The sequence below is a fragment of the Cetorhinus maximus genome, chromosome 1, assembly GCF_964194155.1.
Source record: "Cetorhinus maximus chromosome 1, sCetMax3.hap1.1, whole genome shotgun sequence".
NCBI lineage: Eukaryota > Metazoa > Chordata > Chondrichthyes > Lamniformes > Cetorhinidae > Cetorhinus > Cetorhinus maximus.
In genome coordinates, this window is record NC_135879.1 from 147385402 (window position 1) to 147407241 (window position 21840).

The following is a 21840-nucleotide window of genomic DNA, read 5'->3' on the forward strand; positions in this document are numbered from 1 at the left end:
GCCCAGAAGTATACTGGTGGACTTGGGCTCCTTAAATTAAGCTTGGAGCATGGACAAAAGAGCTGAACTTTAGAGGTGAGAGTGACTGCCTTTGACATCAAGGCAGCATTTGACAAAGTATGGCATCAAGGGGTGCCCTAGCAAAAACTGCAGCCAATGGGACTCAGGGGAAAACTCTCTGCTGGCTGGAGTCTTACCTAGCACAAAGGAAGATGGTTATGGTTGTTGAAGGTCAATCATCTCAGTTCCAGGACATCACTACAAGAGTTACTCAGCGTAATGTTCTAGGCCCAGCCATCTTCAGCTGCTTCATCAATGACCTTGCTTCCATCATAAGGTCAAAGTGGGGATGTTCGCTGATGATTGCACAATATTCAGCATCATTCATGACTCCTCGGATACTGAAGCAGCCCATGTACAAATGCAGTAAGACCTGGACAATATCCAGGCTTGGGCTGACAAGTGGCAAGGGACATTCATGCCACACAAGTGCCTGGCAATGACCATCTCCAACAAGAAAGAATCTAACCACCACTCCTTGACATTCAATGGCATTATCATCGCTGAATCCCCCACTATCAACACCCTGTGGGTTATCATTGACCAGAAATTGAACTAGACTAGCTATGTAAATACTGTGCCTAAAAGAGCAGATTACAGGTGAGGAATCCTGCAGTGAGTAACTCACCTCCTGACTCCCCAAAGCCTGTCCACTGTCTACACGGCACAGGTCAGGAGTGTGATGGAATACTTTCCCCAGGCCTGGATGAGCGCAGGTCCAACATCACTCAAGAAGCTTGACATCATCCAGGACAAAGCAGCCCATTTGATTGGCACCCCATCCATAAATATTCACTCCCTCCACCACCGACACACAGTGGCAGCAGTGTGTACCATCTACAAGATGCACTGCAGGAACGCACTTAGTGAGTAACTCCTTAGACAGCACCTTCCAAACCCATGACTACCATCTAGAAAGACAAGGGCAGCAGACGCATGTGAACACAACCGCCTGGAAGTTCCCCTCCAAGCCACTCGCCATCCTGACTTGGAACTATGTTGGCATACCTTCACTGTCGCTGGGTCAAAATAATGGAACTCCCTCCCTAACAGCACCGTGGGTGTTCCTACACCAAAGGGACTGCAGCAGTTCAAGAAGACAGTTCACCACCACCTTGTCAAGAGCAACTGAGGATGGGCAATAAATGCTAGCCTAGCCAGCGACATCCACATCAATGAACGAATTTTAAAAAAACACAGGAGTAAGAAATTTCATTATAAAAGGAAGACAAGATATTTTTCCCTGTAAACGTTTAAAAGTTTCCTTTGGGAGTATAAACTCAATGGAAAGACACAAAATAAATGAGCAGAGAAATTTGGGAGTTCAAATATATAATTCCTTGATAGTGAAATTGCAAGTGCACATAAAGCCATAAATAAAAGCCCCAGACTCTCAGTATTCTACGTTTTATAGATGGAGCATACAGGATAATAGCAAAGTGGCTATAATAAATATGATCAAGACAACAATAAAGATGTATAAGGCCTGAATAAGAGTATCGTGTATACCTTATAGCAAACCATTATAGAAAGACAGGATATGGTTGCTTCTTGTAAGGGAAGTGGATAAATATCTGAAGCAGAGGGAGATATAGAAGTAAGAGAGTAAGCCAGAAGAATTAATTTTAAATTGTTCAAGCAAACTTATGATGAACCAATCAGCCTCCTTTACTGGTGCAAACTTCTGTGTGGTATTGTTAGAACACTTTGCATTTTCCAGATCTGTTTTGTTCCAAAGCACTGTGCTCAATTTTCTCAGTTAAAATTATATTAGAATATGTTATCAATGCAAACCAAAACTTCGGTCACGTTTAAGAAAGCAAGAACAGCACACAAATACAACACACCATTCAGGATATTAAACTGAAGTTTGCTTACCATGAGTTGTAAATGGTAATGAATTGATCTGGACAACATCATCTGGAATAGCATGGGAAGAGAGGTGTTTTCCAAGTTCAAGGAGGATATCTCTGCGGAAATTAGTGGTACCTCCTTTACGCAGTTCAGCAATGTCCCTGGGCACTACAAATAGAACTAGCTTATCTTGATCGTATTTGGTCACTGCGCAGGTTTCCACTTGCTTCAAACCTTCAGCTACCTAGAAACATTCATAATTTGCTTTTCAGCATTAAGAAAATTCAATGCATCTTTGCTGATTTCACAACAAAAACAATCTTGAGTTTATTAAAGTGATAATGTAATCAGAGCATAATTCTTTTTATTTGTCTTGGCTATTGGTAATTTTGACTCCCATAATTCTCAGACTGTCCCTTAAAAAATATCAAATCATTATAGTCTTGCAGAGACATTACATTTAATTATCTTTTATGTTTTTGTCCTAATAACAGAAACCTGATTTACAGCAGGGCAGAGGCTAGGTGATTATAACACCAGGGTACTGAAGAAGACATCAGCAGAAAATATTCTGTCCAGACTGTTAATAAACGTTAATGCTTGCTATGGATTTCCTGGGTTCTTGCTCTTTAGGTCTTGTAAAGTATATTCCTGGCCATTTCCCATCATTTAGGGTATGTGCTCCCCAGGGTGCCTCAGATGACTACACTCCTGAGGAGCAATTAAATGTGAATTACCCCAGAATGTTTGTGCTCAGTTATACTTCTATCAATACTGGACCAAATCTTCTAGTCTCTGGATCATTGGAGGCCGATGTATGACTGAAGATGCACGTTGGGACCCTATGTAAGTCCTGACCTGGTCCTAAGTGGAAATTGCCTGGGAAGTTCAAACTTCCAATGGGCAATTCTCCTGCACCCTGGGACCCAAGTTAGAGTTGGAGACTTCGCACATAGTTCCACGGTACTTACCTTTCCTTACTTAACATAGGAAATGTTAGACAGATTAAAATCTAGTTTAACACCTGGATAACTACACAACCAACAACATCCCACCTCACCCCCAGCTACCCTCCTGACCAGACCAACCCCTCCCCCAACCCACCCGAACCGAGGTACCCCTGACTCAACCCAGCCACCAACCCAACCACCCCACAACCAGACCAGGCTACACCCCGCCACCCCCCTTTCAACCATTCCCCAACCCTACTACCCCTCCGACCATCTGACTACCCACACCCCCACCCACTTACCTAACCCACTCACCCATTCATTCACTAACATTCAAACTGGACCTTAAAACTTACCATACAGCAGCTAGTGCTGTATAAAGGAGGCATTGTCCTTTCTTACCCCGACTCTACTTTGCTCCAGCAGAATTCCCCGAGGGACAAGGGAGTTAGTAACTTGCTTTCTGCCTCTCCAAAGCCTGTCCACCATTTACAAGGCACAAGTCAGGAGTGTGATGGAATTCTCTCAGCTTGCCTGGTTGAGTGCAGTAGATTCTAGACCAGACCCCCAGGTTTTTGGTAAGTAAGTTCAAAGAAGACAAAGTTTGAAATTCAAGACACTTGCTAAGAGAACAAAACCCACAAGATTCCACGGGTTTTGAACATTCAGGGTTAATATAACGTACAAGGGAGTTAACAGGCAAATTATGGTCAAATACACCACACTGTACAATAAACAGCAAATAAGACAGGTCCCACGAATTTCTCAGCAACCCACTCAGACATCAGTGAGCACTATGAGTCAACCAATCTCGTTGAAACTCACTCTCCCTCACGAGGGACTCCAAACTTTTCATTTTTGAAGATCAAGCCTCTGAATTCCCTCAAAGCCACTCCAACTTGGACTGGGTCAACGACTACACACCTTCCAGGGTTTCAATCTTGTCTCCCGAGACTCCGCTCCCATTGATTTGCAGGTCTGAACTTCAGTCTCTACTCACTGGCTCAGTTTCGGCTCTTTAACAGTCAGCTACTTTCATTGGATTGGAATTGCCCCTGGATTTCACCAAACTTCAATCTCCCAGTTACACCAAGCTATAAATGGCTCCTGGCACTTCTCCTGAGCCCCCACTCTTCCCAGCGTGGAACCAGTGACCTGTTGCCACCTTCTTAGCTCCCCAGGATCTCTCCCAAGCCTTAACTGCATGGAGCTATCAAATGGCTCCTGGGACTTCTCCTGAGTCACAACAACACAGAGCCAGCTAACAGCAACACTTCTGCTGCCTAGAGCCTGCTAACAGCAGCACCTTCTCAGTATGGCCTTTTCCCCTGCTACCGAACACTCATTTCCCCCAGCAAATACACAGATAAATTGAAACTTTTGAACCTTCTTAAGCTCCACTCATCTCCATGCTGCCATAGCCTTTCAGAACTCACTGAACGCTTTTAAATTAATGGTAGCTCCATCTCCCAAAACAAAACAACTTTCTGGACTGCATTTCTTTGCAAGCAGTGTAGACACCTCATCTCCAATTCTCCAGCGATGTAAGCCCAACTGCTGATCTATGACACTTTTCTAGCTTTTAACCCCTTAAGTCAACATGGCTCCAACCTTTTAAGTGCGATAATCTTCAAACTGCATTAGTTGCATTTATCCCATTCTCTACAGTTAAACTTTAAGCTTCCCAGAACTATAAATTACCTCTAAAATATTACTATGAACCATGAACTAGTTATTTATAACAGCAGCTCCAACAACACAAGATATTTGACACCATCCAGAACAAGGCAGCCTACTTGACTGCTATCCAATCCACCACCTTGAACATTCACTCCCTCCACAACCGGCAGACAGTGGCCGTAGTGTATATCATTTATAAGACACACTACAGCAACTCATCAAGGTTCCTTTGACAGAACCTCCAAACCCATGACCTCTACCACCTAGCAGAACAAGGACATCCGCATGGGAACTGCAAGTTCACCTCCAAGTCACACACGGTCCTAACTGCCATTCCTTCATTGTCACTGGGTGAAAATCCTGGAATTCCCACCTTTCCCTAACAGCACTGAGGGTGTACTTTTCTGGTGTATGGGCTGAAGTTCCATGTCAGTCAAGGAAAACAATGTGTGTGATTGAAAGATATGTCCTGATTTTCAGACAAATAAAATTTCTCTCTCTAGATAGCCCTTTGATAGAACTTCAGACCCAGGGCGAAAATTTTAAAATTCTGAACAGATGTCAGGATAGAATCCTACTTCTCTTGTGGTCCATTAGTTTTAATTTTAAAATTCCATACCTTGCTCCCAACCCATTTCCACCTCTATCCTCAATCAATAAACAGGCAGACCTGCTTGGATTTCATGGCTTCTTCATATTCCCACAGAATTCATATCTGTATCTAATTAGTACACCCACAATTCCAGTAACTATTATTGCAGTTATCTGTATCATATTTGTTACAAATGGATTTAACCGCAGAATTACCTGCTGGACACTTTCAAGACTCACACGTTTCCCGTGTCGTTTGATCTGGTTGTCTTGACGGCCTTTGTAATACATGTGTCCAGCTTTAATGATTACCCAGTCTCCAGTGGCTCTCATTGTGCCTGGACACACAGTTATTTCATCATCAAGAAAACATACACGTTCTTTACCTCCTGTCAATTAATAAAATACAATGAAAATTTCAATGTACTGTATTTGAAACAGATATCAAGTGAATGGGTGAGATGAATACGCTCTACCCATGTTTACCGCTGTTGCTCTGGTCAAAATTGTGGATCTGAGTCTGGATCCTGTGGTCTTCAGGGGTGTACCAAAGGCATTGAAACACCTCTATCTTTTGGCAGTACCACTAACACAACAGCATCAATTCTAAGAGCTTTGTGAGATGCTGTCGGTTTTGTATTCAAGGGCTCAGAGTGCCATCTGTTGACACGTTCTAGCTTTAGCGTTTGCAGAGATGCAGCCAAACCAAGGAAGCAGAAAGCCCTTCACATTTTCACTACAGGAGGGCATGTCCTTATAATGTGCACTGGTCAGCTGGTGCAGAGTCGCGCACTTTTACGACATTCGGTACCCTTGTTCCAGAGTTGAAGCCTGACTCTCTCAGCTTCCTTCATTTTGTCACCAAACACCCACAGCTGCAGAATAAGCATCCATGTGAATGAATATGGTTTCACTTATGGAAATTGTAGAAATATGAAATATAGTTCATGCCACAGCAGGTTGCACTTGCTGCATTTCAAAATCTCAAGCTACCTACCAGCCTCCTTGTTGATTTGAAAAGGCTATGGGATTTCAGGGCTATAGTTTCAAATTCAGGCAAAGAATGTTCCTTGAATTGAGCTTTATGAGTACATATTTGAAATATAGCAGCTCTATTAAGAAACATTTTGTCATTTAATTTTTCCTGCCCTCAATTCTATCACAAACCTTCCCTTTTGTTCTTCCTCTTTCCCCTTCCACTTGCTCAAAATCTATTATATTTCTATCCTTCCTCAGCTCTGATGAAGTGTCTCGATCTGCAACCTCTCCACAGATGCTGCGTCACTTACTGAGTACTTCCAGCATTGTCTGTTTTCATTGCTTTTACTAGTTTGGTGGCTGTTACTTCAGAAATATAAACCAACGTTATCAAAGATTAATCAGAACAGGATAAACGCCTAACGTTGATTCTAAGACCAAAACAGCAAAAGACTGATCTCAGTGGAAAATGTGGGATTTCTTGTGGAACAATACTAGCATTTGATAAACTTAAAGAATAGGGATATTAATAGAGTCAATAGCCTGAGACTGAAAACATATGCATAAAGGTCTCCTGCAAGATTAAAAATACCAATATTTACTTAGTTATTAACTTTTAAGGTGAATGAAAGGCTGACAAAACTTAGACATAATCAAACAGAATGATTACTGAGGCCAATATCCTTTTCAGAATTTTATTTTTAAAAACTTTGGCCTCCAGCAAGGAAAAAGTCAGGAACAAACAGGTTAATTATTTTGCTGTGAAGCTACACAAGAAACATCTTTACCTATGAAAACTTGTCCTTCTCCTTCCTGGATTACTTGACCAGAGTCATCCATAACTTCCAAAATAGTTCCCAAAAGAGGGAATCCTAAAGGTACAAGCTCTGCATGTCTAAAATGCAAACACAGGTGACAATTAATTCTCAAACCACAGTTAAGATGTCAGCTATTTATAGAATTCACAAACATTACTGGCCCTTATGAAAAACCTAGACGCTGGGCTCAATACTCCAAAGTACAACTGATGTGTGTAGTCATGGTGATGAGGTAACTACTGATGCTTTACAAAGATGATTAAGTTCTGCACCCAAGTATTAACATGGTTATAATTACTTACTTGGAGAATAACACAATTACAATCACATCTATGTGTTCCCAAAATAATTAAGAGGCCCATCTTCTAAGAAGAACAACACCTTACTGCACAGAAACATAAGTCTGGCCTCCACCCAGTTGAGCAATACAATCTGAATATTTCAATTTCCCACCAATGGGACGTTGATGACCCCTGAAATTAAGGAAGGATGGAAATGGAAAGAGTCAAACCAGTAGAAAATTTGGGCTTGAAGTCTGCCTCCCCCCAAAAAAATTGTCCCTGATTATGGAGCAAACTAATGGTTTCAGCCCTATCTCAAAGCTTGCCTCCAGCTGCAATTTTCCTCCTTCCAAAAATGTCATCAAAATCCTGAACAAAATATTCTATTATCTAAATAGTTGGTTGTTTCACCAATACATCAAACCAACAAAATTCAAAAACATTCATACATACATATAAAAACTCTCCTTTATTGTCAAATCAGTATTAAATACTACCAGTCAGCAAATACTTGGCTAGATGATTCATAAGAGAATTAGACTAATTTCTGATTCGATAATATATTCAATATTGTATTAGTGAATGCGTTACAAAAGTACAAAAAAAAATCAGTTTAGAAATCAAACATAATTTTAATGATAGGACAAACTGGATGGTTAAATGGTCATTTCCCTTTCTTACATTAAGCTCATGAATCATATTAGCTCAGCTGATAGCACACTTGCCTCTGATTCAGAGGATCACGTGTTCAAGCCATAGTGTAGAATATGAACACATAATCTGAGACTTCAGTGGAGTACTGAGTGAATGCTGTATTGCTGGAGCTGCTGTTTTTTCAATGAGATGTTAAATCAAGGTCCCATCTGTTTGCTCAAGTGGACATAAAAGATTTCACTACAATTCGAAAAAGCACAAGTTCCTGATAATCTGACCAATATTCAACTCCCAACCAACACAAATAGAACAAATCAACAAGTTAATCAGCTCATTACTGTTTTATGGGACCTTGTTTTCACAAATTGATGCCTGGTATAAAAGTGAGTACACTCAGAAATAAACTCATTCACTGTGACGTGCTCTTGGAGATCCTGAGCTTTCTTTTCATGTAAGAACTTAAAAGACTTACAACTGAGTGGTACTACACAGGGTTTCTTCAGGAATTTTGTAGTACGTAGCCCAACTTGATACTTCTGTAATCCCGTAAAGATTGAAAATTTGGGTTTTGTTTCCTTCTCCTCGCCAGCTTTTGAGTACACACAGTGAAGGAAATGCTTCTCCCCCTAGTGCTAACACACGTAGTGAAGTATTGGCTGAAAGCACTAATGATGTCATAACTTCTGATCCAAACCGTTTGATTAATGTTGGGGTGGCCTAAGGAAAGAGAAAGAAATTAAAACTGTCATAATATTTCAAGATTGACAAGAAGAAGATCTCTATCTGTATTTATCACTACCTGTTTACTGTTATTAATTCCCTGATTACCAATTTTCTCCCCTCTTTTCCTGAAGGTGCAGACTCCTGTTGAACTCCAGTTCCAATACTTCTTGCAACCCTCTCATATCCAAGTGATCATTTCCCATATGTAATCTGAGGCAGCATCAGTGTGCTATTTGACTGATATGGGCATCACAGCTAAGCCAAATCCTGTCCTTACACCAATACCAGCGGAAAATAATACTTAACATGGATTAAAAGAGAAATTAAGTTATAAAAAAGGGATTAGGCAGGGGAATATAAACTAATTTAATCTAGTCTGCAAAGACAACACAGAAGAGGAATATAGGAATACTGCTGGATGGATCACTGAAACCATCAGCATGTTGTGTAAAAATAGTAATGAGGGCAAACATTATCTTGGGGATGCACAGGCAGAGGATAGACCACAGGTTTCAGGTAGTGGTTCTGAGATTGTACAGAGCAATAGTGGAGATATTTTAGCTTTGTAAAGGGTACAGGGAAGGCACCTGACCTACCGGGAGAAGTTATAAAAACTTGGAATATCTACGCTTAAGAAAAATCTCAAAGAATGGCTTTTTGAATTATGCAAAATATCAAGATGTAAAGACAAAGTGAAATGCAATGTGTTTGACAAAATCAAACTTTGAAACAAAAGGTTGTGTACATAAAGTGAAAAGAAGATGGCCACATAATTTAGATTCAAATTATTTTACTTTCAATTTGTGAATATGTAGAACAGACTACTCAGAGACAGTGAAAGCTGATAACATTGGTAACTTCAACAGAATTGGATAGATATTTAGCAAAGAGTAAATGAGAGAAAGTAGAGAGGAATGATATGTTATTTTCCAGATATTTGAACCTTGATGGAATGTAATGATTTTATGACCACAAATACCACATGGCCACACTGCCCTGCATGGTTTTCAGGACAACAATCCAAGGCAGAAATCTTGATTGCTTGCAGGCGAGTATTTGAGGGCTCCTCCTGAACCAAGGCACCTGAACTGGATCTGCCCAATAGCCTGCTTGATGATGGTCCTCATCTGCAAATGGCTGTTGTTGCATCACGCTGGAGCCCGATCTCCAATCATCTCAAAGGAGTAATTAGCCGCCTTCTTAATGGGTACCCTTTGCCCCCACCAACCCCACCCCCCCACCCCCGCAGAAGTCAACCACGGACCTGGGGTCTGGGTTGGAAAAGGTGCGGCAGCCATGAATGCCATAGAATGGAAGCACGTGGCAGCTGCCGAAGAAACATGCACACACGTGCTAGAAGGCCTTATTGTGGTCACACACTACCTGGAGGTTGATGGAGTGAAATGATTTTCTGTTCACATGCGTTGCTGACTGCTGCATTGATCCTCTTATAGCCATGCGAGTACAGTCTCCCCTTCCTTGAACTTGAGGGGAATGGGCTATGGAGGCGAAGCCTGTGGCCCTCAGCATCTGTGATGCCATATCTGTGGGAAGCTGATGTGTGTGTCCACTGAGCAAAGAGTGCATCGGTGACAGTGGTGATGCACCTATGGGCAGCTGATTGAGAGGTACCGTAGTCTCCAGTAGATCCTGAAAGGTCACTTAGAAATTGAGGGCAATGTGACCTTCAGGTGTCCAACAAGCAAGGCAGGGGGATCAGCTGATTATGGCACAGATCTCTCCAGCCATTTCTATTGAAATTCGGAGCCTTCACCTACACTACCTCTCAGTCATGCCAAGATAATTACTTTGGAAACAGTAGTCTTCTCTCCTAATATCTCCTCATCCTGCTACTCCTCTTTCCTGCTGTGCTCTGGGATGGCTCTGCCAACCCCTGGCTGGGTACCCTGGCTCTCGCTGCTTTTTAAAAATTTATTTGTTCATGGGATGTGGGCGTCACAAGCTAGGTCAACATTTATTGCCCATCTCTAATTGCCCTCAAGAAGTTGGTGGTGAGCTGCCTTCTTGAGCCACTGCGCTTGATGTGGTGTAGGTACACCCACAGTGCTGTTAGGAAGTGAGTTCTAGGATTTTGATCCAGCGACAGTAAAGGAAAGGCAATATAGTTCCAAGTCAGGATGACGTGTAGCTTGATGGGGAGCTTGCAGGTGGTGGTGCTCCTGTGCAACTGCTGCCCTTGTCCTTCTAGGTGGTAAAGATTGCAGGTTTAGAAGGTGCTGCTGGAGAAGCCTTGGCAAGTTGCTGCAGTGCATCTTGTAGATGGTACACACTGCTGCCACTGTGCATTGGTGGTGGAGGGAGTGAATGTTTAAGGTGGCAGACATGCTGCCAATCAAGCAGGCTGCTTTGTCCTGGATGGTTTTGAGCTTTTTGAGTGTTGTTGGAGGTGCACTCATTCTGGCAAGTGAAGAGTATTCCATCACACTCCACTCGTGCCTTGTAAATTGTGGGCAGGTTTTGGGGAGTCAGGTGGTGAATTACTCACCACAGAATTCCTAGTCTCTGACCTGCTCCTGTAGCCACAGTATTTATGTGGCTGGATGTTGATAGCGGGGAATTCAGCAATGGTAATGCCATTGAATGTCAAGGGGCGATGATTAAATTCTCTCTTGCTGGAGATGGTCATTGCCTGGCACTTGTGTGGTGCAAATGTTACTTGCCACTTATTAACCCAAGCCTGAATGTTGTCCAGGTCTTGCTGAATATGGATATGAACTGCTTCAGAATCTGAAGAGTCGCAAATGGTGCTGAATATTGTGCCACCATCAACAAACATTCCCTCTTTTGCTGCCTTTCCTCTATCACCTGCATGTGGGATGGTGCCATGCTCATTCTTTTCCACTTCCTTCCTTTGCTGCACATTCTTCATCCAGCGGGCCTGACAGTCTGTCCTGTCTCCACTTGGCTACCTGAGGCAAGGAATAATGGAATAATCCCAAAGGGCCACACAGATAAACCCTTCCAATTCCACAAACCCACCCCACCTACCTCTAACTGTGAAGTTAAACTTCTGTCGTCAAAATTTAACTTTGCTGAGCTCTGCACAAGGAAAACTCCTTTTAGATCTTCAGAAGCTTTTACAACTTGTCCATAAAGTTATGACTCACACACTGAGAGTTCAGTCATTAGCAGCAACAAAAATTAATTATTTAAACTCTGCACAACTTATAAAGATCCTGGCAGATTTGTGATCTGTATATGCGCGAATCACGCCCCCAGCCCCTTTCCTCTACCAGCGAAAATGGGTTCAACTGGAAATGGGGGCAAGACTTCCGAATCCAGGTCCTGATCGCCACTTTTAAAGGTCCCTGGTGTCTCCTCGACTCTGAAAATCCAGCCCTAAGGCACAGTTCCATACTGGGTATGTGCATTTATCAACTGTTAACAATTTATAAAGCTAAACTTCTAGCTAAAGCCAGCTATAGATGTTCAGCCCTGTAGTTGGAAAAACAATATAATTTCTGTAAACAAATAAATTGTTAACTTATATTCCATGAAATATACAATGTGCAAATTTCTAAGTTGACCTGTACCATCATACCTGCATAACAGAAACTTTGTGATGTTCAAAAAGCACCTTGGCTAGTCTCTTTGGCATCATTTTAATGACTGGGGGAACAATGAGCAGTGTAGCTCCACTGCACAGTGCAACAAACATTTCAACAACTGAAGGGTCAAAAGTCAGAGGAGAAGCCATAAAAATTACATCATCTGATGAAACCTTAAAGATAGACCTGCAAAACAAAAAGAAGCTTTAACTGGAATAAAAACAGGCAGTGAAATAGCAATAATGAGGTATTTTTAAATTTGTAATTCTGAAGGTATTTTACAATGTAGTGTCATCAATAAGATCACAATGAATGTTGCCAGTGAGGAATATGATCAGAGCAGTGACTTTACTTTGTAAATTGGCAGAAAAAGGATCAGATACATGCAGAATACATTAATAATGAAACACTGTGAATATGTCAAACTCTTCTTCCAATCTAATCTCAAGTGTGCCCACTGATCCATCAAACTATTAAATCATGGCTGCAGCTAAAATAAAGGTCTAGCCAAGGCATGAGACCATTTAAAGTTAGCAGCCTAATTAATGATATAATTACAAGATCACAAAATAGGGCAGATGAAAAAGCGTCTTCAACCCATGAGTGCTCATCCTTCCAGATTACACAACCGACCTTCTGTTTCAGTTGTGTCAGCATCACAGATTAATATCTATATTCTGCCAACATTTATATGGGTAGCTCTAGCCAAATCAGGCATGATCTGCTGAGATGGTAGTCCTGATAATGAAAACTTATAAATAGAAATAATCTAAAGATGGGTCTTGAACATTTCAAGTAATCGGGCTGTAGCTATTTCCTTTGGCAGCTTGTTTCATTGTGGGATGTATACAAATTCGTCATAAAGATAGACAAGTTATAAGATCTATCTTATACTCTCATGCTCATAGTAAGTGTAGAATTGATGTAAACTAAGAGGTGAACTGCGGTCAGACACCACACTCCAAAACCAAATTTCTATGGATTTCTCATCAAACGCCACAAATGCTTTTCATACCCTGAGCAAACCGGTCTCACTGAAACTCTTTCTCACAAGGATTTCCAATCTCCATGCTCAAAGAAGTCGCTTTGGAATTCTCTCCCAAACTATGCTTTCTCTTGGACGTCTTCAACAAGGATTCACCTCCAGGCTCTCTTCCCAAGGTTCCCTTTCCCTGGATCTCTACATGCATTCAAGATGCATCTCCATGCACATTCTCAGATATTCGGCTGTGCCAAGCAGAACACCAGTTCTCCAAACACACGTAGCAAGGAATCACCAACCTTCGGCTTCCTCCTCAGATCTTCTGGCTTCTCTCAAGCTCACTTCATTGCAGCTCTGTCACTTTAACTCGGAGGCTTTTCTTCCACTCCTTACTTTCAATTCCACTTAACAGGATCGGTTTCACATTCCGGCCCTTGTCCCTTAACTTGACTGTCTTCTTGGGGCCTCTTTCTGCCCCACTCCCTGGTTTTTGGGACTTTCTTCTTTTCTTTGGGACCTGCTCCCTACAGCTCCCATCCCGCCTCTTCTGGTATTTTCTGTGGAATGGCATACTCTTCTAAGTCACCTGACCTTCTTTTCCCGCTGTTTCACTTTCTTCCTTGGTTTTCCCTAAAAGAAACAAACTGCGCATGTGTGCAGGGCTGTTTACTGGGCTGCAGCTGAGAAAATGTACCAACTGTGCATGTGCGGCCATTGTCTGGCCGGCACATGCGCAAAAGGCCCGATCTCTGTTTTTGAAAGGCAAGTTTGAGCTTTTCCTCTTTTGCCTTTGGGTGCATCACAGAAACTCTGTCAAAGGCTTTTCAGAAATCTAGTGTCGCCATGAGTAGTTTCATCTCTTGAAACTTGAAGCTAGGTCATCTACAATCCATAAAACTTGTGTACTGGTGGATCTTTTCAATCGGAAACTATGCTGACTATCTACCAGGATACTGTGAGAGCTTCAAAGTGCTTCATGACATGAGAATGAACGAACAATATGTTCAAGTGCTCTCTAGTCCAACTCTCTTTGCAGAACTGAAACTTTTGTTTGGGGTTATTTTCTCTGTCCTATTAAGTTTTACCATCGATTGTAAGGTATCCTTGGATCTGGAGATGGATGAGCCCTACCATACTAAGTTGTTCCTCTAGGAACTTCCCTCTAACAATGAATGCTTGTGGGGAAAAGAACACCCCTCTCTCCTCCACATTGACTTTAGGCCTGGATTTGAGGGGAGCTCAAGCCAACTCTGGAGCCATTTAAAAGTGGTGGGCGGGACACGATTCTGGGATTCCCACGCCTATTCCTAGTGCCCCCAATTTTCACTGGCGCGAGATAAAAGTGTGGGTAGCGAGCTCACACCTTGAACTCCCCACCTGGCAGGCTCCATTGCGGGGGTAAGCATCTCCTAGCAAACCACACCTCCCCACCCTCCTGGCAATTTTGGTGGCATCAGGCCAGCAACTCCATGACCCATGGTTCATGATTCCAAGAGGAGGCATGAACCGCAGTCTGGATGAGGGAATTTTTTGAAAGTTCAAACAGTCTGACCTATATCCCCCATGCCCCCTCCATTCCAACTCCATGCTTATTCATGACCCCATCCACTCCCATGGCCCCTTATACTCTCCTTGTCAACTCAAGCCACTTCCATGCCCATTCACTCAGTATGTACTTTGTACATTACCAATGAGCCATATGAGAACAATGGCAAATGTGGAACTGCTGAGAGAAAAATATCCATTCAGAAATCTTCTTTTGAAAATGAAACTGCAGTCCCTACAAACTTATAAAAGTATATTTCCAGCATTTTCTGTTTTTCTTTCTATCCTAAACAATGTTTCTTATTTTCGTTTTCACTATGCAAGTAAACTCAGCTCAAATAACTTCAGTGGTGAGCAAGATTCTAGAAATAATTATTCGGGATAGAATTAGTAGTCACATGGAAAAATATGGGTTGATAAGGAAGAGCCAGCATGGATTTCTAAAGGGGAATAGAAACAAGGCGCAGGGGTACGAAAAGGCAGGGCAATGGCACTAGGTTATAATGCTCATTGGAGAGCCGGTGCAGACACAATGGGCCAAATGGCCTCCTTCTGTGCCATTAAGATTCTGTGAAATACAAACTCAGTCTTATCTTTAAATAGATTTGACAAATTCACAACAACTTGAAGAAACTAATCCAATGTATTCTCTAAAGGCAACGAATTCCATCAGCATTCTGTCATAATCATGATTCACAGTATGCATCAGATGTAATGTATGTCACGTGGTAACTGTCTGACAGCTCTCTTTCTTTCAGTACATCATTTTTTATAACACAATTTAATGTGTTTTTTTTATAACTAACAAGAATTAACAACTATGATATATTGACATTAATAAATATGTAATTCACAAAGTCTGACAATAATTACTCGAAATTAAACTTACTTGAGATGCTGTACATTAGGAACAATACACTGATGTGGTACTTGAACAATTTTTGGAGTTCCTGTAGTACCCGATGTTTGTAAAATATATGCCACAAACCCATGCCTCAGGCAGTCTGCATATTTAGATGCATGCTTTTTGTTATCCTTTTCAGCAGCTTCCAAAAGGCCTTCTCTTAAACCTCCTATTTTACAGTAAATTACATTTTCTTCATTTCTGGGCTCTGAAGCTAGGGAATCCACATTAGGCACCTGCCACTGAATCTTCACAAGTACTACATTTAGCATAGGTATATCATAGTCAACTTCAATGTACAACCAGGTTGATAGAGAGTCCCTGAATTTCTGAAATATAAAATCATAGCACACCATTTATTAACTTGTAAAAACTAGTTTCCTTCAAAAGTTAAAAGTCCATAATTATTACACCAGTGCAGAGCATATACGGTTGCAGAGAAACAATGACTGGAAAATATTAATGAATAAATACACCTGATGTGAAAGTAAGAATGGCTACCAAGATCCTCTCCAGCTGGACTGATACTTAGAACTTGATTTTTTGTCAAAGTTGTTGATGGAAACTTTCCCTTTGCCTCAAGTGAAATTAAAACTATGTTTCTATTAGAAACAACTTGAACTGATCTAACTGGGACTTGTGGGGTGGGAGCTGGGTTAAAAGAAAAATTCTGCCTAGCCATATAAGAATTCTGATGTTGGTTTAAAAATGTTTAACTTGCTCTGCAAGCATATAGAATAGAATCATAGAATGATTACAACACAGGAGGCCATTTGACTTGTGTCCATGACAGCTCTCTGCACGAGCAATTCATGAAGACCCACTCCTCCTTTTCCTGTAGCCCTGAAATTTTTTTGGTTTCAGATAATGATCCAATTCTCTTTTGAAGGCCTCAATCGATCTGCCTCCACCACATTCTCAGGCAGTGCCAGATGCTAAACATTTACTGTGCAAAGAAGTTCTTCCTCATGTCACCGACACTTCTTTTACCAATCTCCTTAAACTGTGTCCTCTGGGTCTCGATCCTTCCAACAATAAGGACAGTTTCTCCCTATCTACTCTGACCAGCCAATATCAATAACTATTCTCTTATCAGGTATATCAGGTTTTTGATCTTTCAGTTGATTGATCAATGGATACAACAACTCGAATTTATATAGTGCCTTTAATGCAGAACAGTCCTAAGCCATTTCAGGATATTCACATTAGGATTTGCCACTTTCATTTAGAATAGAAATTTAACATTCACTGAAGGTTTTCCACTCTATAAAGAAAAAAGATTTGCATTTGTGTAGCGCCTTTCTCAACCTTACAACATTCCAAAATGTTTTACAACCAAGTAATCATTTGACAAAGTGTCAGATAATAGGTTTCTCTGTAATGTTGAAGCCCATGGAATTAAAGGCTCAATGGCAGCTTGGATACCAAGTTGTAGGCAACAGAGAGTAGTGGTAAATGATTGTTTTTCGGACTGGAGGAAGATATATGGTGGGTTGATATTTTCTTAATTTATATTAATAACATGGGTTTGTATGTGCAGAGCACAATTGCAAAATCTGCAGATGACACAAAATTTGAAAGTATTGGGAACTGTGAGAAGGATAGTGATAGACTTCAAGAGGACGCAGACAGGCTGGTGGAATTATCAGAATTGTGGCAGATGAAATTTAATGCACAGACTTGTGAAATGGTACATTTTGGTAGGAAGAACGAGGAAATGCAATATAAAATAAAGGGTGCAATTATAACAGAAAGAAACAAAGTTAACATTTCAAGTCGAATATAACTCTTCTTCAGAACTAGAGGAAACGGTTTCTCCTTATCAAAATCCCTCACAGCTTTTTTGAAAAAACTTGAACTAAATCTCATCTTTAGCTTCTCTTACAGAAGTTTGGGGTCAACTGACATTTTTAAAAGGAAGCTGCATTAATATCTGTCAGTGTGGGGAGTGGTTACTTAGTAATATTAGCATGGTTTGATCTTTCATGGGGATAGGAATCAACAGGTGGAAAGGAAGGGGAAGTCATGATAAAATAATTATTCATGGACTCTTAACGGAGCAGGTTTGATAGGTTGTAAGTAAAAATCAAACCGTCATGAATTTATTTTATTACCCAAACATTACTGCATTTAAATAAATATTTTAATCGATATATTTTAAAACTGAAAAAATGAATTTTAGTGCAATATCATCTATTAATTTAAAAATATAGACATACGTAAAAATGTCAAGCTTGCACTTTTTAATGAACGTTATTCGTTGGTATCTTTTAAGAGCTCAGTAACTCACCTGTATCATATCTTCCTGAATAAGGATATACTTCAATTTACACCTTTGAATAAAATATGCTGATAAGCGAGGTGAACTTTCTGGATCAATTGGGCAAAAAGCTGCCCCAATTTGAAGAATTCTGAAAGTGTGCAGAAACAGTAATACTAAATATTATTTCCAAAATAAGTCATCATTTACATTTCAATATAATAAACAGAAGGCAGAAACTAGAAATCACCTACTCTTCCTGTGATCCTTACCCATTGTTTAAATGTGGCTTTTCCTCCACATACTTAAGATATTGAAACCCATGGGATTGAAAGCATAGTGGCAGCATGGAAACAAAATTGGATAAGGGATAGAGAACAAAGATTAGTGAATGGTTGCTTATCTGATTGAAGGGGAGTATACACTGATGGCCCCCAGGAGCTGGTATTGAGGCCAATCTGGACTTGGCTTTAAATGGCATAATTTCAAGGTTGGTAGATGACACAAAGCTTGGAAATGTATTCTGCAGTGAGGTATATAGTAGTATACTTCAGGACAGCATAACCAGACTGCTGAAATAAGCCGACACGTGGCAGATCAACTATAGTGTAGAAAACTGTGGTGATGCATTTTGGAAGGAAAAATGAAAGAGAGGGAATAAAAATAAAATGGTGCAATTCTAAAGGGTGCACAGAAAAAGATAGATCTTGGGGTTCACATATCTTGGGAGTTGGCAGCACAAGTTGATGAGGCCACTGAAAAAATATACGGAATCCTTGGCTTTTCAATAGAGACAGTGTACAAAAGCAAGGGTGTTTTTTTTATTCATTCATGGGATGTTGGGCCAACATTTATTGCCCATCCCTAGTTGCCCTTGAGAAGGTGGTGGTGAGCTGTCTTCTTAAACCGCTGTAGTCCATGTGGTGTACGTACACTCACAGTGCTGTTAGGAAGGGAGTTCCGGGATTTTGACCCAGTGATAATGAAGGAACAGCGATATATTTCCAAGTCAGGATGGTGAGTGACTTGGAGGGGAATTTCCAGGTGGTGGTGTTCCCATCTGTCTGCTGCCCTTGTCCTTCTAGATGGTAGTGGATGTGGTATAGTTAAATCTCAAGACATCATTGGTTATGTGTCAACTAGCATGTCCAATTCTGTGCTCCACACTTCAGGAAAGATATCCAGGGCTTGGACAGAGCTCATAGATTTACCAGCCAAGTACCAGGGATGAGGGACTTCTGACTAGACACTCCCTCACCCTAGGAAAAAGCTTTTGTGTCTACTCTATCAAATGTTTTAAACATGTTAATTAAACACTGTGCCTCCTGTCAACACAAGATGGTCACCTGAACCCATCTACACATGCGCACTGCTCCACACGTGCACAAACATCAGGCATCACACACCTGCCAGTACCCTCTGCATATGCGTCAATGACATCACCATGCACATACACCATCTGCCTGTTTCCGTGCCACTTCTAGGAATAAATTTCTTACGATTAACTCTGCATAAGCTGCATTTACATGTAGCAATGGTCTTTTTTATGTTATTTAACTTTGATGGGCTTCACACTTCCTTGAGGCAGTTGTGTGCTATATGGAAATGGGCTCCGCAGATCAGGTTTAGAGATAGGCAATAAATGCTGGCCTAGCCAGCGATACCCCCATCCATGAACAAATAAAAAACCTAGAACCTGTCCTCATAATTTAACACTTTAAAGCATCAGTTTCATTTTGATAAATCTACACTGTACAATCTTGAAGACCAGCTGTCTCCTGGCCAAGGCTCAATGAAACTAAAGCATTACTTTGTCCCCTTTGCATTACGATCCTTAAGCTTTTATTACTTTTTGTATCAGTCAGCAGTTTTTAGGGATTTGCATACCTGGACACTCAATTTATTTTCTCCTCCAATTCCAGTCTCTACTTATAAGTTCAATCCTTTCTTGTTGAACAGAGCTGAAAGTTTTTACTATTTACCTTGCTTTATATATTTAAATATGCATCCCATTTGACAAAATCCCACCATAAATTTGGCAGACGTGTATCAGAAAAGCCAGAAATTAAGACAAGAGATTGGATATGCTGAAGGGTGAGCCTAGTATCAGAATTTCTCTGGGGTCTTGTAAGGAGTGGAGATTCTGCCTTTTTTAACCATATGACTACAACCAATGGACATCCTGTTCACAGAATGGCTTCACATTCCTGCTGGGGAAATGTTAAAATCAGTACAAAGGTTTAGAGGGAGCAGAATTCTTAAAATGCATCTAAGAGAGCTTTTTAAACCAGTACATAGAAGGTGCTACAAGAGAGGGTACGGTCCTGGACTTAATTTTAGGGAATGAAGCCGGGCAAGTGGTAGAGGTATCAGTGGGTGAGCATGTTGCAGATAGTAATCATAACTCCGTTAGATTCAAGGTTGTTATGGAAAAGGACAAGGATGGGCCAGAATTCAGAGTTCTAAATTGGGGGAAGGTCAATTTTAATAAGATCAGATATGATTTGGCCAGAGTGGACTGGGAACAGCTACTTTTAGATAAATCTGTATCAGAGCAGTGGGACTCAAATAAGGAGAGTACAGGGCCAATATATTCCAGTAAAGACAAAGGGTGGGACCAACAAATCCAGGGGACCCTGGATGTCAAGGGATGTACAGGATTAGATAAAGAGAAAAAGGGAGGTTTATGGCAGATACTGAGGGTTCAAAACAGCAGAAGCCCTAGAGGAGTATATAATGTGTAGGGAGGAACTTAAAAAGGAAATTAGGAGAGCAAAAAGGGGGCATGAAAAAGCATTGTCAGGTAAAATAAAGGAAAATCCAAAGTTATTTTACAACTACATTAAGAGTAAGAGGATAACTAGGGAAAGAGTAGGGCCCATTTAGGGCCATAGTGGTAATTTGTGTGTGGAGCCGGAAGACGTAGGTAGGGTTCTAAATGAATACTTTGTGTCGGTGTTCACAAGTAAGAGGGACGACGTGGATATGGAAATCAGGCAGAAGGACTGTGATATAATCAAAGAAATTAGCATAGAAAGGGAGGAGGTTCTAAGTAGTCTAAGGTTCTAAGAAGTCTAAGGTTCTAAGTAGGTTTAAAAGTAGATAAATCTCCAGGCCCGGATGAAATGTATCCCAGGCTGTTGAGTGAAGCAAGGGAGGAGATAGCAGGGGCGCTGGCAATAATTTTCAATACCTCTCTGGCCACAGGAGAGGTGCCAGAGGACTGGAGGACAGCCAATGTGGTACCGTTATTCAAGAAGGGAGGAAGGGATAAACCAAGGAACTTCAGGCCAGTCAGTCTAACCTCAGTGGTGGGGAAACTATTGGGAGCAATTCTGAGGAATAGAATTAATCTACACTTGGAAAGGCAGGGATTAATCAAGGGCAGTCAGCATGGTTTTGTTAAGGGGGGGTCATGTCTGACCAATTTGATTGAATTTTTCAAAGATGTGACCAGGTGTGTAGATGAGGGTAATGCATTTGACGTAGTCTACTCGGACTGCAGCAAGGCTTTTGATAAGGTCCCGCATGGGAGACTGATAACGAAGGTAAGAACCCATGGGATCCAAGGCAATTTGGAAAATTGGATCCAGAATTGGCTGAGTGGCAGGAAGCAGAGGGTGATGGTTGAGGGGTGTTTTTGTGACTGGATGCCTGTGGGGTTCCACAGGGATTGGTGTTGGGTCCCCCCCTTGTTGTTTGTGGTATATATAAACGACTTAGACTTGAATGTAGGAGGGTTGATCAGTAAGTTTGCAGATGACACAAAAATTGGTGGGGTGGTAAATAGTGAGGAGGATAGCCTTAGATTACAGGAGGATATAGATGGGCTAGACAGGTGGGCTGATCAATGGCAAATAGAATTTAATCAGGATAAGTGTGAGGTGATGCATTGGGCAGGACAAACAAGGCACAGGAATACACGATGAATGGTAGGACCCTGTGAAGTACCGAGGATCAGAGGGACCTTGATGTGCATGTCCACCGGTCC

The 21840-nt window shown here is 41.2% G+C and overlaps 1 protein-coding gene across 2 annotated transcripts in view; it reads right to left on the reverse strand.

The window, feature by feature from the left end:
- Positions 1–21840, reverse strand: part of aasdh (aminoadipate-semialdehyde dehydrogenase) — a 35668-nt gene that overhangs the window by 12542 nt on the left and 1286 nt on the right. For both annotated transcript variants that reach the window (XR_013577500.1, XM_078548186.1), the window contains exons 2-8: positions 17880–18000; positions 15575–15918; positions 12152–12344; positions 8339–8583; positions 6902–7008; positions 5352–5524; positions 1939–2158 (exon numbers count right to left, since the gene is read on the reverse strand). Coding sequence is in view for 1 of the 2 variants with exons in the window: in XM_078548186.1 (XP_078404312.1) it covers positions 1939–2158; positions 5352–5524; positions 6902–7008; positions 8339–8583; positions 12152–12344; positions 15575–15918; positions 17880–18000 (1403 nt within the window). In the remaining variant the exon portion in view is untranslated. The remainder of the gene's footprint in view (positions 1–1938; positions 2159–5351; positions 5525–6901; positions 7009–8338; positions 8584–12151; positions 12345–15574; positions 15919–17879; positions 18001–21840) is intronic.